The 13970-nt window shown below is 47.7% G+C and overlaps 1 protein-coding gene across 4 annotated transcripts in view; it reads left to right on the plus strand.

Moving 5' to 3' along the window:
* The window catches only part of LOC115466497 (C-Jun-amino-terminal kinase-interacting protein 4-like), a 35447-nt gene extending 26175 nt beyond the window's left edge, over positions 1 to 9272 (plus strand). For all 4 annotated transcript variants that reach the window (XM_030197760.1, XM_030197757.1, XM_030197758.1 and 1 more), the window contains 7 exons: positions 759 to 826; positions 972 to 1120; positions 1583 to 1754; positions 4973 to 5086; positions 5199 to 5318; positions 8346 to 8468; positions 8577 to 9272. In XM_030197760.1, coding sequence (XP_030053620.1) covers positions 759 to 826; positions 972 to 1120; positions 1583 to 1754; positions 4973 to 5086; positions 5199 to 5318; positions 8346 to 8468; positions 8577 to 8686 — 856 coding nt within the window. In that variant the 3' untranslated portion in view covers positions 8687 to 9272. The remainder of the gene's footprint in view (positions 1 to 758; positions 827 to 971; positions 1121 to 1582; positions 1755 to 4972; positions 5087 to 5198; positions 5319 to 8345; positions 8469 to 8576) is intronic.
* The last annotated feature ends 4698 nt before the right edge of the window (positions 9273 to 13970 follow it).

A 13970-nucleotide genomic window follows, 5' to 3' on the forward strand; every position in this document is an offset into this window, starting at 1 on the left:
AGTTGGCTCTAGTCGTTGCCTCAGTTCTACAATGGCTGAAAGCCACGCCTAAGGCATTATAAAATTCTAGCTCAAAGCCGCACTGGTGGGCCAAATGTTAGGTGTGCCTACTTAACGACAAGAACAAGTGGATGCACCTGAATGTGCCATGCAATGTGCTTAACTGACAGTAGGCAACACACCCATGCTCTGCCAACATATACGCCTCCTGGCAGTTGCTAAACAATTTATGTGCACTGTTTATAACGCCCAGTACTTACATGTGTAACTGCCAATTATTGGCGCCAACTGTGACTAGGTGCCAGTTTATAGCAATGCCCCTCACGAGGACATGGGGGTGCTGGACCTCTTAGAGAAAATGGTAGAAAGGTCCATCAGAGAAGAGAGAGCTGAAGGGGTACTGTAAGGACCTAAGTGGTGGTGTGCAGTGCTGTCCATCGAGTTCAGCATCCCGTCTCTGACAGTAGCTGGTCCGGATTACCTTGGCAGATCTTACTAGAAAAGTTCACTTCATGTTGCTCACAACCACACTGATTCCTGTGGCCTTAAAGGACTTCTCTTCTCTTTGCTCTTGTGGCCTTGAGGGTCTTCAATTTTCTTGGCTCATGTGGTCAGACGGACCTTCTATGGCCTTGAATGATTTCCGTTCCCTTGTTTCTCGTACCTTCTCCCTCCCCTGAGCTGATGTGAAGTTCAACAGACTCCTAAGCTGGATAGATAGAGCAGTCTTTCTCTATGTTAATGTTTCTTCTCTGCAGTCACACCAGAGACCGGGTCATTGCTGCTCTGGGAGACGGGACGTTGGCGATCTTCCATCGCAATGCAAGTAGGTGTGAGCCTTCCAGCAGGATCAACCCTGCAAAATCCATTCTCAAGCTTAACTTCCTCTGTGACCTTTGATTTATTCATCTTATTGATGATCTACTTTGCTTCTTATCTCCTCGACTTTCTGCCACTTTTTTCCTTCGTAGGCCGGCAGTGGGACCTGGAGACGCCCCGAGTGGTGGAGATCGGAAGGCCCCCCCAATCGATACGCTGTGCTGTAACTGTTGGGGACAAGGTGTGGTGTGGGTACAGAAACCGGATTTATGTGGTGGATCCACGCATGGCCAAGATCGAGGTAACTGGTATCCAAAAGTGACCACAATGTAGCTGACCCACGCTAATATGAAACGTAAAGATTAATTACCTCAGCGGTGGTACTTGACAACCAAAAGTTTATGTCGTCAAGCTTCACCCACCAACCTCCTCATCGATTCCTTTCAATCTACAAACATTCTTAAGTTATCTTAATAAATAGTTTCAACTTTAAACTTTTGAATAAATCTTTTAATCACTTGACTTATCTAATGAATGTCGGCTCAGGGTGATCGAGGTAAAGCAGAACATAGGGTGAGGGGTGAGAGAGAAAACTGGCAAAATAACAAAGAGTTAAAAATGAAGTGGAAAAACACAAGACAGCTACTGTCCCATATAGTCATAAGTCACTCGGGCCCCGAGATCTATTGTTTATTTGTTTTTGTTTTTTTAATAAAATTGATATTGTCAATGATAGAAGGCCTTTTTTCCCACATCAACACAGAAATGGTTTGAGGCAACCTCGCATCCTGAGAGGCAGGTACGGCATATGGCAGCAGCCATGGATGGTGTGTGGGCGTCTGTACGTCTGGACTCCACCCTACGTCTCTTCCATGCTCAGACAGGGCAGATACTGCAGGAGCTGCAACTAGAACCCTATGTGCAGAAAATGCAGGGTAAGTGTGAGGTCTCTCCACCAGGGGGCAGAATGGAGGGCGAGGTCCCTCCGCCAGGGGGTGGAATGGAGGGTAAGTGTGACTGTGAGGTCCCCTTGAGGACAGGAATGGAGGATATATGTGAGATCCCTGCCAGGGCAGGAATGGAGGGTAAATGTGAGGTCCCTTCACCAGGGGGTAGAATAATATGAGGTTCCTTCACCAGGGGGTGGAATGGATGATAAGTGTCAGGTCTCTCCACCAGGGGATGGAATGGAGGGTGTCAGTTCTCTCCACGAGGGGGCAAAATGGATGGTAAGTGTGAGGTCTCTCCACTAGGGGCAGATGAACATACAGTCAACACATGGAAACAAACCCAAAGAAAATACAAATATGCAATAAGACAGACCAAAAGATCATACTATAAAACTAAAATAGGGAAAGATTACAAAGACTCGAAGAAATTATACCAACTCGTGAACAAACTCCTAGACACCACCTTGGTCACTACAACAAATACAGACATCCCATCCGCAGACAAACTTGCTAAGTACTTCAATGAAAAAATTGTAAACTTACGCAACACACTACCTCAGGACAACACCGATATCAAAAACTTCCTTAATGAGTTGGACCCAACCTTTGGAGAATACCCAGCTGATTGAACCTGGTCAAACTTTGCTCTTCTCACCGTTGAAACAGTTACCCAGGCAATTAGAAGGTTCACTAGATACCTGTCCCAGCTACCTAATAAAATCCGCCCCTGAACGCTTCATAGCAGACCTCACATCCCACCTAAATTACATGCTTCAGCAAAGCCTCTTCCCTAAGGAAAATGGCAATATCCTACTCACCCCAATACCAAAAGATACCAAGAAAAAAACAAATGAAATCACTAACTACTGTCCAGTAGCATCTATCCCGCAATCAGGATTCTGCCCCCTCCACAGCACTGAAACAGTACTAATTGCTCTCCTAGCCAAATTCAAGCAGGAAATAGCAACAGGCAAAAGCATCCTTCTCCTCCAATTCGACATGTCTAGTGCATTCGACATGGTAAACCATAATATACTACTAAGACTACTAGATTACTTCGGGATTGGTGGAAATATACTTAGCTGGATCAAGGGTTTCCTAACCACAAGAACATAGCAAGTGAAATCAAACTCAAACATATCATCACCGTGGAAAGCAGACTGCGGAGTACCTCAAGGATCACCGCTATCACCGATCCTCTTCAACCTAATGATGACCCCACTAGCCAAGTCATTATCCAACCAAAACCTCAACCCTTTCATCTATGCAGACAATGTCACAATATACATTCCTTATAAACACGAACTGACAGAAATCACCAACGAAATCAAGCTCAGCTTGAACATCATGAACTCATGGGCAAATGTATTTCAACTAAAACTCAATAAAGAAAAAACACATTGTCTCATCCTTTCATCCCAATACAGCACACGGGCAACCCCACAAGTATCAACACCTCAGACAGCCTGAAAATCCTTGGCGTTACAATGGACCGTAACTTAACACTAGAGAACCAAGTGAAATCCACAACAATATATTAATAAGATTATTAGATAAGTTCGGGATTGGTGGAAACATACTTAACTGGATCAAGAGCTTCCTAACTACAAGAACCTACCAAGTAAAATCAAACTCTAGCTTATCATCACCGTGGAAAGCAGATTGCGGAGTACCACAAGGATCACCGCTATCACCGATCCTCTTCAACCTAATGATGACCCCACTAGCCAAGTCCTTATCCACCCTAGGCCTTAACCCTTTCATATATGCAGACGATGTCATAATATACATTCTGTACAAATCCAAACTGACTGAAATCACCAATAAAATCAAACTCAACTTAAACATCATGGACTCATGGGCAGCTAAAACTCAATAAAGAAAAAACACATTGTCTCATCCTCTTATCCCAACACAGCGCGAACAACCCCACAACTATCAACAACCCAGACTACACCCTTCCTATCTCAGACAGACTGAAAATCCTCAGCATTACTATAGACCGTAACTTAACGCTAGAGAGCCAAGTGGCATCCACAACAAAGAAAATGTTCCACTCAATGTGGAAACTCAAACGCTTGAAACAATTCTTCCCGTGGGATACATTTCGCAACCTGGTACAATCAATGGTACTAAGCCACTTAGACTACTGCAATGGAATTTACGTGGGATGCAAGGAACAGACCTTAAAGAAGCTTCAGACCACTCAGAACACGGCAGCTAGGCTTATATTTGGAAAAATGTGATATGAAAGCGCAAAACCCCTCCGCGAAAAACTACACTGGCTCCCAATCAAAGAATGTATTGCCTTCAAAATCTGCACCCTGGTTCACAAAATAATCTACGGTGAAGCCCCTGGATACATGACAGACTTGATCGACTTACCAACTAGAAACACATCAGAATCAACACGGATGTACCTAAATCTGCACTACCCAAGCTGCAAAGGACTTAAATACAAATCAACTTACACATTCAGCTTTTCCTACATAAGCACACAACTTTGGAACGCATTACGAAAAGCCTTGAAAACAACGTACGACCACCTAAACTTCCGGAAATCACTAAAGACTAACCTGTTTAAAAAGGCATACCCCGCAGATCCAACTTAAATGCCTGATCTCTGAAAACACAACAAAAGTAAAGTACGTAATGGAAGGTAAATGCAAGGTCCCCATTGGGTCACAGAATGCTTGTTCGATGTAGGTCCTTGAATCAGAAAATGCCAGTGGCCTACCAAGGGGGGGGGGGGGGGGGAGCGGTCCGCCCCGAGTGCACGCCGCTGGGGGGGGGGTGCCGTGCGCCGGTCAGCTTCGTTCGTTTCCATGCTCCCTCTGCCCCGGAACAGGTTACTTCCTGTTCCAGGGCAGAGGGAGCATGAAAACAAATGAAGCTGACCGGCGCGCGGCACCCCCCCAGCGGCGTGCACCCGGGGGGGGGGTTCTTTCGCCGGGGTGGGGGAGTGTCCTTTCACCGGGGGGGTCACGCTGCACCGGGGGGGGGCGCACTGCACCCGGGGACGGGGCACATCGGCAATCCACCCCGGGTGTCAGCCCCCCTAGGAACGCCACTGGAAAATGCATCTACCCATTTTATTTGTAAAAATTTGTTGAGTTCAGAAATGCCCCCCCTCCCCAATCTTGCTTTCAAACACCACAAGAGTTGCACTGGCAGTAATGGTCTCTTCTCCTCTCCCCTTACAGGCTGCAGCACTTTTGGGGCTCCCTTCACCCAGGTCTCGGCACTGGCAGCACAGTGTAACAGGTTGTGGATCGGAACCGTGGGTGGTACCGTCATCTCCACCCCCTTCTCTGCTGGTGAGCTCCCTCCCCCCTCTACATCTCGGATGTCCATATGACCCTTCCTTCTCCCAGACCTTCCCTGTCCCTTGGTTGCCGCTGTCTGATAAACTCTCTTATTCTCTGACAGGATTTTCCAACCATTCAAACTCCTCGACCTCTCCCACTGTACCGTACTGCAACATTGACTATGCCCAGATCTGTTTCCACGGGCACCGTGATGCTGTCAAGTTCTTTGCCGCTGTCCCAGGTAGAGAAACTGTAACGTCAGGAACACTCGGTCTTGGGGCGTAGCCAGACACCCAATTTTGGGTGGGCCTGGGCCCAAGGTGGGTGGGCAGAAGAACTCTGTCCTGTCCCACAAGTGATTTGATCTCTCTCTCTCTTGCCTGCATGCGATATGGTCTCTCAAACATCCCTCCTTCCCCACATACCTTTTAAATAGCAGATTTTCACCGGCAGCGAGCAGCAACTAATACACACTGCTCATGTTGGCCCCACAGCCTTCCCTCTGATGCAACTTCCTGTTTCCAAATAGGCGGGAATACATCAGAAGGAAGGCTGGTATGTAGGAGGGGCAGTTGTTGGGAGTTTTCAGCTGGTGGGGCTTGGGTATTCCTGCCAGCCACATCATAGATGTGCTGCTACTGGGTGGGCCTGGGCCCGCCCCGCCCCAGCCTTGGCTACGCCACTGCTTTCCACATAGATCCTCCTGTGGGAACCCTCAGTCCTCCTGCATAGTCACCATTCTCTCGTGACAGGATATCCTGAAACAGCAGTCCACAGCCTGTCAAGGTTTCATGATATTCACAATGAATATGCAGGAGATTTATTTGTTTACAGTGGAAACCAGTATTTGGAAACTTACCTCATGCAGAGTCACTTGAAAACCTGACTGGCTGGGATGTTTTATATGACTTTGTACAGACCTGCCAAGTCTCCCGCATTGGCGGATCATCTCCCGCTGAGACACCATGGGTCAGATTGCGTTTTCCCCCACTGCTGCTGCTTCTCCCAGTGAGCAGAAGGCGGCAAAACAACTCCTGCCTATCCGTTTCCTGGCCACTGCTGCTTCTCCTGTTGGGCAGCAGCGCCCGTGACAAAAAAACCAAGCAAAAAAAGCCAGCGCGGGGCCGCAGCATTCTTCAGGCATGCGCTGTCAGCTCTGCTGGTCCTCTGTCCTCTCTCTGCCCTGGAGCAGGAAGTTGACGTCAACTTCCTGCTCTGGGGGTAGAGAGACGAGAGAGGACATACTGACCTGATCTGAGGCAGGAGGGTTTGGCCTGTGAAAGCTAATTGAAAAGGGTATTAGGCTATTAAATAAAATATTTTCTGAAATGGCCGTGGGTTTGAGGTGTGCCATGGGGCGGAGCCAAGGCAGAGTGGGGCGGGGCTGGGAACGTGGACTAAAATCTCCGTCTCAAAAATTGGGACCCCTTGGCAGCTCTGCTTGTATGACCTTATTTATTTAAAAAAAAAATCTGACTGGCTGGGACCCTCAGTCTTCCTGCGCAGTCCCTGTTGTCCTAGGATCTGTCAGTCCCCCTGCACAACCTGCACATTACAGTTACAGACATGAAGGCCTGAGAAAACAAAACAAATAAGTGGATAAATTTGAACCTTGAACTAGAGAATGACACGGGGACGGGGAACCGCAGTAACCGCGGGGATGGGGATGGGGACAGAGCTCGCGGGGACAGGCCGGGGACAGATCCCACAGGGACAGGGTGGGGACGGGGAAAGATCCCAATGGGATGGGGCGGGGATGGGGACAGAGCCCACAGGGACGGGGACAGGGGACAAACTTTGTCCCCGTGCCATTTTCTACTTTGAAGCCTGTTAATGAACTGGACTGTTATTTATGTTTAAGTGAAGCCTGCAAAGATATTTTGATTTTTTGGAAAAACAAGCAAACATACTGGCCACAACTAGCAAAATTTGCATGGGAGATCCTGTACATCCTGCTACCAGCACATCTTCTAAGAAGACAACTTCTATTCCAGGAAGACAGGAGCAATGGTGTAGCAAGGGAGGGCGGGAGGGGCAGTCCGCCCCGGGTGTCAGCTCAGGGGGGGGGGTGCTCCCTGCCAGCTCCCCCCCCTCGGCGATCGACACCCCCCCCCCCGACCAGCTCCCGCACCCTACCTTTAAAAAGAATATCGGGAGGCGAGGCGCATCGCCTCGTGCCTGCCCTGCACCTAAAAGAAATGTGGACCGTCAGATCTTCTCTTCCGTCGCTCTATCTGTCCTTCTCTCCGCTGACGCAACTTCCTATTTCCACAAGGGCGGGACAGACAGAGCGAGGGAAGAGAAGATCCGACGGTCCACATTTCTTTTACGTGCAGGGCAGGCGCGAGGCGCTGCGCCTCGCCTCCCGATATTCTTTTTAAAGGTAGGGTGCGGGAACTGGTCGGGGGGGGGGAGGAGGGCGTCATCGTGCTGCACCTGGGGGGGGTGCAACGGCGAACCGCCCCGCCCCGGGTGGCAGCCACCCCTGCTACGCCACTGGACAGGAGAGCTAGATCTGAGATTGTTGATGATTTCTTATTTATCCACAGATTAAAAAACCATAACAGTGCTTTATAGGGCATATTTTTCCCCTCTAGGGCATATAGAACGGGTTGTATTTTATACCCCTGGACATTTTAACAGTGTGAATTGGGATTCCTTGGTGTAGCAGAAATCACCTATTGTTGGGGTTGGAAGGGTAGAGGGTGGTGGTGAGAAGGAGGGTTATTATAGCTGCTCACTGTTATTATTGTTCTCAATTTGTAATTTATCCACAACAGTTGCACAGCATATTGTTCCTTTTTATATTTTAATAAAAAGATTTAAATATAAAATCATAAGTGTTCGAGGCTTCTGCAGATGAGGACAAAGCCCACAGGGACAGGGACAGAACCTGCGGGGATGGGGTGAGGATGGAGACCGAACCCACGGGGACGGTGCGGGGACGGAGACAAACTTTCTCCCCGTGTCATTCTCTACCTTGAACCCTATTTTTCCTCATCTTTTCCTCAAGGATGAGTGGGAAAACTTGGAAATGTTACATTATACTTCTAGCCTTGAGAGGAAACCAAAACAGTATCTTTTTTTTCCTAGAACTTTCCATTTCTCAGTACAGAGATGTGCTCGCTTCCCTGCGGTCGCGCTTCTCTGTGAGAATCCTGTAGCTCTCCTGGGTTAACAACTGCCTAAACCATGCCGCAGAGCGATCGACTGTTCGGTTTCTCATCCATTCATTCCCTCCTCTGCTTTCTCTGTCTTTTGCCTCCAGGCTGCATCAATACGGGCCTGTCGGAGGCACGAGAAATGGTAGGCACGCTGGAACATGGCAGAGGCACCCAGGGCACCATGCTGGTGATGAGCGGGGGCGAAGGTTACATTAACTTCCGGATAGGTAAGTGTGGGACAGCCCCTCCCGTCACCGTGTGCTGGATCTCTTTAACTTTCTCTGCTTCACGTTTCCATTTTTCTCGCCCCTTTCTTCCCCCCCTTCTCTCTGTAGGGGATGACACAGGGGACACCGATGGGGGTTTTGGGGACCTGCTTCTGGCCAACCCCCGACACCGACGGGCTGAAAGGAGCCATCTGATTGTGTGGCAGGTACAAACGTGACCCCCCCCCCCCCCCCCCCCCCCCGAGAGGAAAAGGCAAGAAGGGAGTGGAAGACAGGTGTTTGTGAGCGAAACTGGGACTCTTGGCCATTCCTGATGGTGCTGCTGTACCTCTTCATATTGGACTCCAGAACAAGTTCTCGGACTCACAGGAACCAAAGCTGTTTAAACTTCCTCTCCCAGAAGGGGTATTTTTTTTTCATGTATTAAATTAACTGCAGAAATCCTTCCCCCTCCACCCCAGCGCATCACACTCAACTGGTTCATTGGTAGGCGCTGTGTCTGGGGTGGATGGCGCTTCATCGATCAGTGTCTGCTCTCAGGGATGACATGGAAGTGATTGCACCGTGAATCACAGGAAATCCCGGGGAACGTGTTAAATCAGAAACTCGGTGACTAGGTGTGCATCCCGGAGACAGTGTAACGCTGCACGGTGCTTGTGACATCAAAACACCTGCTAGTGTTGCATCACACAGCCTGAGAAGATCTAAAACCTGCTGAAAGAAAAAACAAAATCGACAAACTTACTGAAAAGGGATGAACCCTTGTTAAATTCCAGGCCTCGATAAACTGGACAGAGTCTTAAATGCACACAGATCATTGGAAAGAGTTATCTAAGAAACTGAACTGGATATAACTGGAAATATTTTTGCCTGCGGTGTGTGCGTGTGTGTGTGTGGGGGGGGGGGGGGGTGTTTACATGCTGCTGGAGGAGGGAATGTTTTTACCGTTGTGCAATCAGCTTTTTCATTTTGCCGTGTGTTTTTGCTCCTCCGCTGGACAATTTTGTAATAAAACTACCTCTTCTGATACCATCCCGTCTCCCCCTCATCCTTTCTCAGCAGAGGTGGGATGTTTGGAGGAGGAGAGCTAGCCAAATGAAGGCTGCTGGTAACCCCCCCACCTGACATGGTGGCCGGTACCAACAAGGTCTGCTGGTCACTTGTTATGGCCAAAAAAGAGGTGCAGAAAAGAGAAGCCATCTTTTTTTTTTGCCCTAGGATTTAATTTCCTGCAAACTTTAGCACGGCTGATGTTGCCCACCAAACGGCATCATTAAGAAAAATTGATACATCCTATATGATCATGTTTTCATTCTGGCTGTCACCTTCCCTACTACTACTACTACTACTTAACATTTCTAGAGCGCTACTAGGGTTAGGCAGCGCTGTACAATTTAACAAAGAGAGACAGTCCCTGCTCAAAGAGCTTACAATCTAATAGACAAGTGAACGGTCGGTCCGATAGGGGCAGTCAAATCGGGGCAGTCTGGATTCACTGAACGGTAAGGGTTAGGTGCCGAACGCAGCATTGAAGAGGTGGGCTTTAAGCAAAGACTTGAAGATGGGTAGGGAGGGGGCTTGGCGTAAGGGTTCAGGAAGGTTGTTCCAAGCGTAGGGTGAGGCGAGGCAGAATGAGCGGAGCCTGGAGTTGGCGGTGATGGAGAAGGGTATCCTCTAACATAAAGCATGCCGTAGAATACAGGCCAGTCCCTTTGATGTTATATAGACCATTATATATAACGGTCAATTTTCAAAACCTTAAATGCAACCTGTAAAGGCATACAGCTGTCGGGGGAGGGGGGAGGACGTATTCTATAAGTTGCATGAATTGGGTGGTGACCTGCCCATGGTCCGTCCACATGTACGCCTCCCTGACAGGTGCACGCTAAGCAATTTTGGCGTACTGTTTAGAAAATACCGCCTAGCACATCACACGCATAATTGTCAATTACAGGCCCCAATCGCAGTACTATTCTAGGTACATAAGAACATAAGCACCGCCATACTGGGAAAAGACCAAGGGTCCATCAAGCCCAGCATCCTGTCTCCGACAGTGGCCAATCCAGGCTTCAAGAACCCAGAACCCCCCCCCCCCCCCCCCCCCCCCCAAAAAAAAAAAAATTAATAATGTTCAATGGACTTTTCCCTCAGGAAATAAACAGAAATAAATCAAAACAGAGAACAGAAAATAAGATAATACCTTTTTTATTAGGTTTTGATTAGCTTTCGAAGGTAACCCTTCTTCTTCAGATTGGAAAGAAGCAAATGTTGACTACCATTCTACAAACTAGGTATACTGTTGGTGTCTAAATTTAAACAGAAAAAAGCAGAGGCTGACCAAAGGACGAATCCAACACTGGAGATGTTATGGAGAAATACTTTATTGAGGCTGATATCGGGAGTCCCGACACAGTTCGTGTTTCGGTGTATCGCAACGCCTACATCGGGGGTCAAATGAATAGTTGATCGGAAAGAGCCTCTATTCGAAATCAGTCAGGAAATCTGAAACCGAAGAACTGTGATGCGGTCAAACTGACCAAAAGACGTATGCGAATAGACCGGCACTGGCAAACTCTGTGGGGTCTGATTTCCTGACTGATTTCGAACAAAGGTTCTTTCCGATGAACTATTCATTTGATCCCTGATGTAGGCGTTGTAGTATGCCGAAACACGGACCATGTCGGGACCCCCGATATCAGCCTCAATAAAGTATTTCTCCATAACATCTCCAATGTTGGATTCATCTTTTGCTCAGCCTCTACTTTTTGTCTGTTTAAACTCCCTGACATAGAGGTTCTTCCTGTTCTTGTTTCGACTCCTGGTGTCTAAATTTAAGCACTAACCCCTTAATTCTATAAAAGTAGCCAAAAATTGGTTGTGCACCCAATTTAATTGAATAACTTGTTGGGCAGACTGGATGGGCCGTACAGGTCTTTATCTGCCGTCATTTACTATGTATGTTACTATGAATAACGAGCCAATTAGTGGCAATTGGCTTTAAAACAAGCAATTATTGGCACTAATTGAAATCAATGAACATATAATGCGTGTAAATTTAGGTGCATCCCTTAAAAGGGGGCGTGAAAATGGGAGGGTCATGGCCGTTTTGGGGGTGGAACGTGGATGTAGATTCCAGTTACGCGTGCAATTATAGAATAAAGATGTTCCACGCGTAAATTTAGGCGAGGGCATTTGCACCAATGAAAATGTGGTGCAAATGCCCCGCCTAAATTTACACGCGACCCCTGTGCTTAAGCTCAAATCTGTAAACCACACCTAACTTTAGGCTTGGCTTATAGAATAGCGCTTACATTTTTTTTTTCTGCACTGATTTTTTTAGGCGCGATTTATAAAATTCAGCCCTAAACGTTTTGCCTGTTCAACTTTTAAAAAATGCGTTGAGCTCCAGCGTTCTGTAGAATGAATATGCTCCTTAATTCTATGAAAAGTCACAGATAGATCTCTATGACCTGGAACCAGCGATAGAATATCATCTGAGTAGTGGTGATAGCTAATTTCCATCTCTGTCAGAACTGAACCAAGCAAGCTGAAATAGATTTTAAAGAGCAAAGGTGACAGCGGGGACCCCTGCAGAACGCCACAGCTAGGATGGCAGGCAGAGTAAATGTCATCTTCTTCAATTACTTTAGATTTCTTGTTCCGAAGGGCTTTCTGTAGGTAAAGGGTGCTTTACCCATGCAGAAGATTCTCTGAGGTTTCCAGTGGGGAAAATGGGTGGTGCTGGGGACAGCAAGGGCCAGGGGAGAGAGCACTTGAGGATTTCATTTTGCAGTCCCCATGCCTGCTTCCTCCTGCTTTTCCCAGCATATTTTACACCTGCGAAGGACACAGGGAAAAGCCCCAGTGGCCAGATGGTTTCCTAAAAGGGAGAGCTGGAAATTGCTTCCCCTTTATAGAAGGCAGCTTTGAAAGCAATTCCCATTAGTAAGGTATGATTTACCCATATGAACTGGCTTCCTGAAAATTATCCTGCCACACCTATAGCTGCATGAAGCAGAGATAATGCAGTGATGTGTTTGGGTGGAGAGAGAGAGAGAATAATATCTGGTAAACTGAACTCTCAAATCTACAGGCATTATTTTCCAAGAGAAAGCAGGTGCACAATCACTTTGAAACTTGGGAAAAATCCTCGGCTACAAATTACCTGTCTCAAAAAACAGTTTGTAAATATTCTCCATAACCATGAATGGTTGTATAAACCCAGGAACCAGGCATAAGATGTGTTATGAAATGCCTAGGCCCTTTTTCCCCATCCAACCACGTCTCTCCAGGCCACCAGTTGAGGATCACTTCCTGTAGAGCGGCTCTGGATGATGAAGCCCAGGCTATGGTCCCCTTCAGATCACAGAACTATTGTCTGATGAGTTCAAGTGCCGGATGGGGCAACATGCCGAAAGAAATACCAAAGTGGATTCCCGCACATGCGCAGCTGGCAGGCCTATGGAGCAGCTAAGTTCGCACGGGGGTATAAGTTCAGGGCAGAGTGAGCGGGTCGCATTCTTGGTTCTGTCGAGGAAATGACTAGGGGAATGCCCAGCCTTATTGGCCGGTTTGCTTCAGAGCCACCTGGATTTGGCCTTCGTACTCTCCATGTTGCTGGGGATGGATGACTCGTAGGGAATAAACAGGAAAAGGTCGAACAATGCAGGGCTGGCTTAGAAACAGGAAGCGCCCAGGGGTCGCTCAGCTGTGGACAGAGGGGAGGATACCAGCAGTGAAGAGCTTAGGACTTTATAGGCAGGGAATTGAGATACCACAGTACAGGAGTCTGTCTCACTGCCACAGAAAGAGGAATTGGTACATGACTGAACTATATCCTGGCTCAAGCCATCGCTTCTCCCTTCCAGCTTTCCTCTCCTCTCTGTCATTCATTTCCCTCCCTCTTCACTTCTCCTTTCCACCTTCTACCATCACCCCCTGTTCTTCATATACCTTTCTCCCTGTCTCTTCTTTAATTCTCCCTCTTTTTTCCTATCTCTGTCCCAGTTTCTCTCACCTTCCCCTCTTTTCTCTTGTTCTCTACCTCCCTCACCCTCTCCCTCTCTTTCCCTATCTCCATCCAAGTTTCTCTCTCACCCCCTTCTCTTTTCTCTTGTTCTCTGCCTCCCTATCTCTTTCCTTCTTTCCCTGTCCTCCATCCGTTTCTTCTCCTCTTTTCTCTTGTTCTCCACCTCTTTCTGCCTTCCTTTATGTCTATTCCTCCCTGTTTCTCTTTCTCACCTTTCCTATCCTTTTCTCTTTCCCCATTTCTGCTCTTTCCTCGTCTCTTTCTCTCCACCCATCCGTCCCCTTTCTTATTCTTCCTTCCTCCGTGCCCAGTATCAACCTGCCCCATTTTTCCCCACCCAAAAGGGGAAACAGGTGAACGCTGCCACTCTGCCCTCTGTGACAAATCCTTTCCTCCTCTCTTCCTCTCGTTCAGCATTTCACAGGGAAATTTCAGCCAAATCATGTAAAAAATATTTGGACTTTTTTTTCCCT

The sequence above is a fragment of the Microcaecilia unicolor genome, chromosome 3 (genome assembly GCF_901765095.1).
Source record: "Microcaecilia unicolor chromosome 3, aMicUni1.1, whole genome shotgun sequence".
Classification (NCBI taxonomy): Eukaryota; Metazoa; Chordata; class Amphibia; order Gymnophiona; family Siphonopidae; genus Microcaecilia; species Microcaecilia unicolor.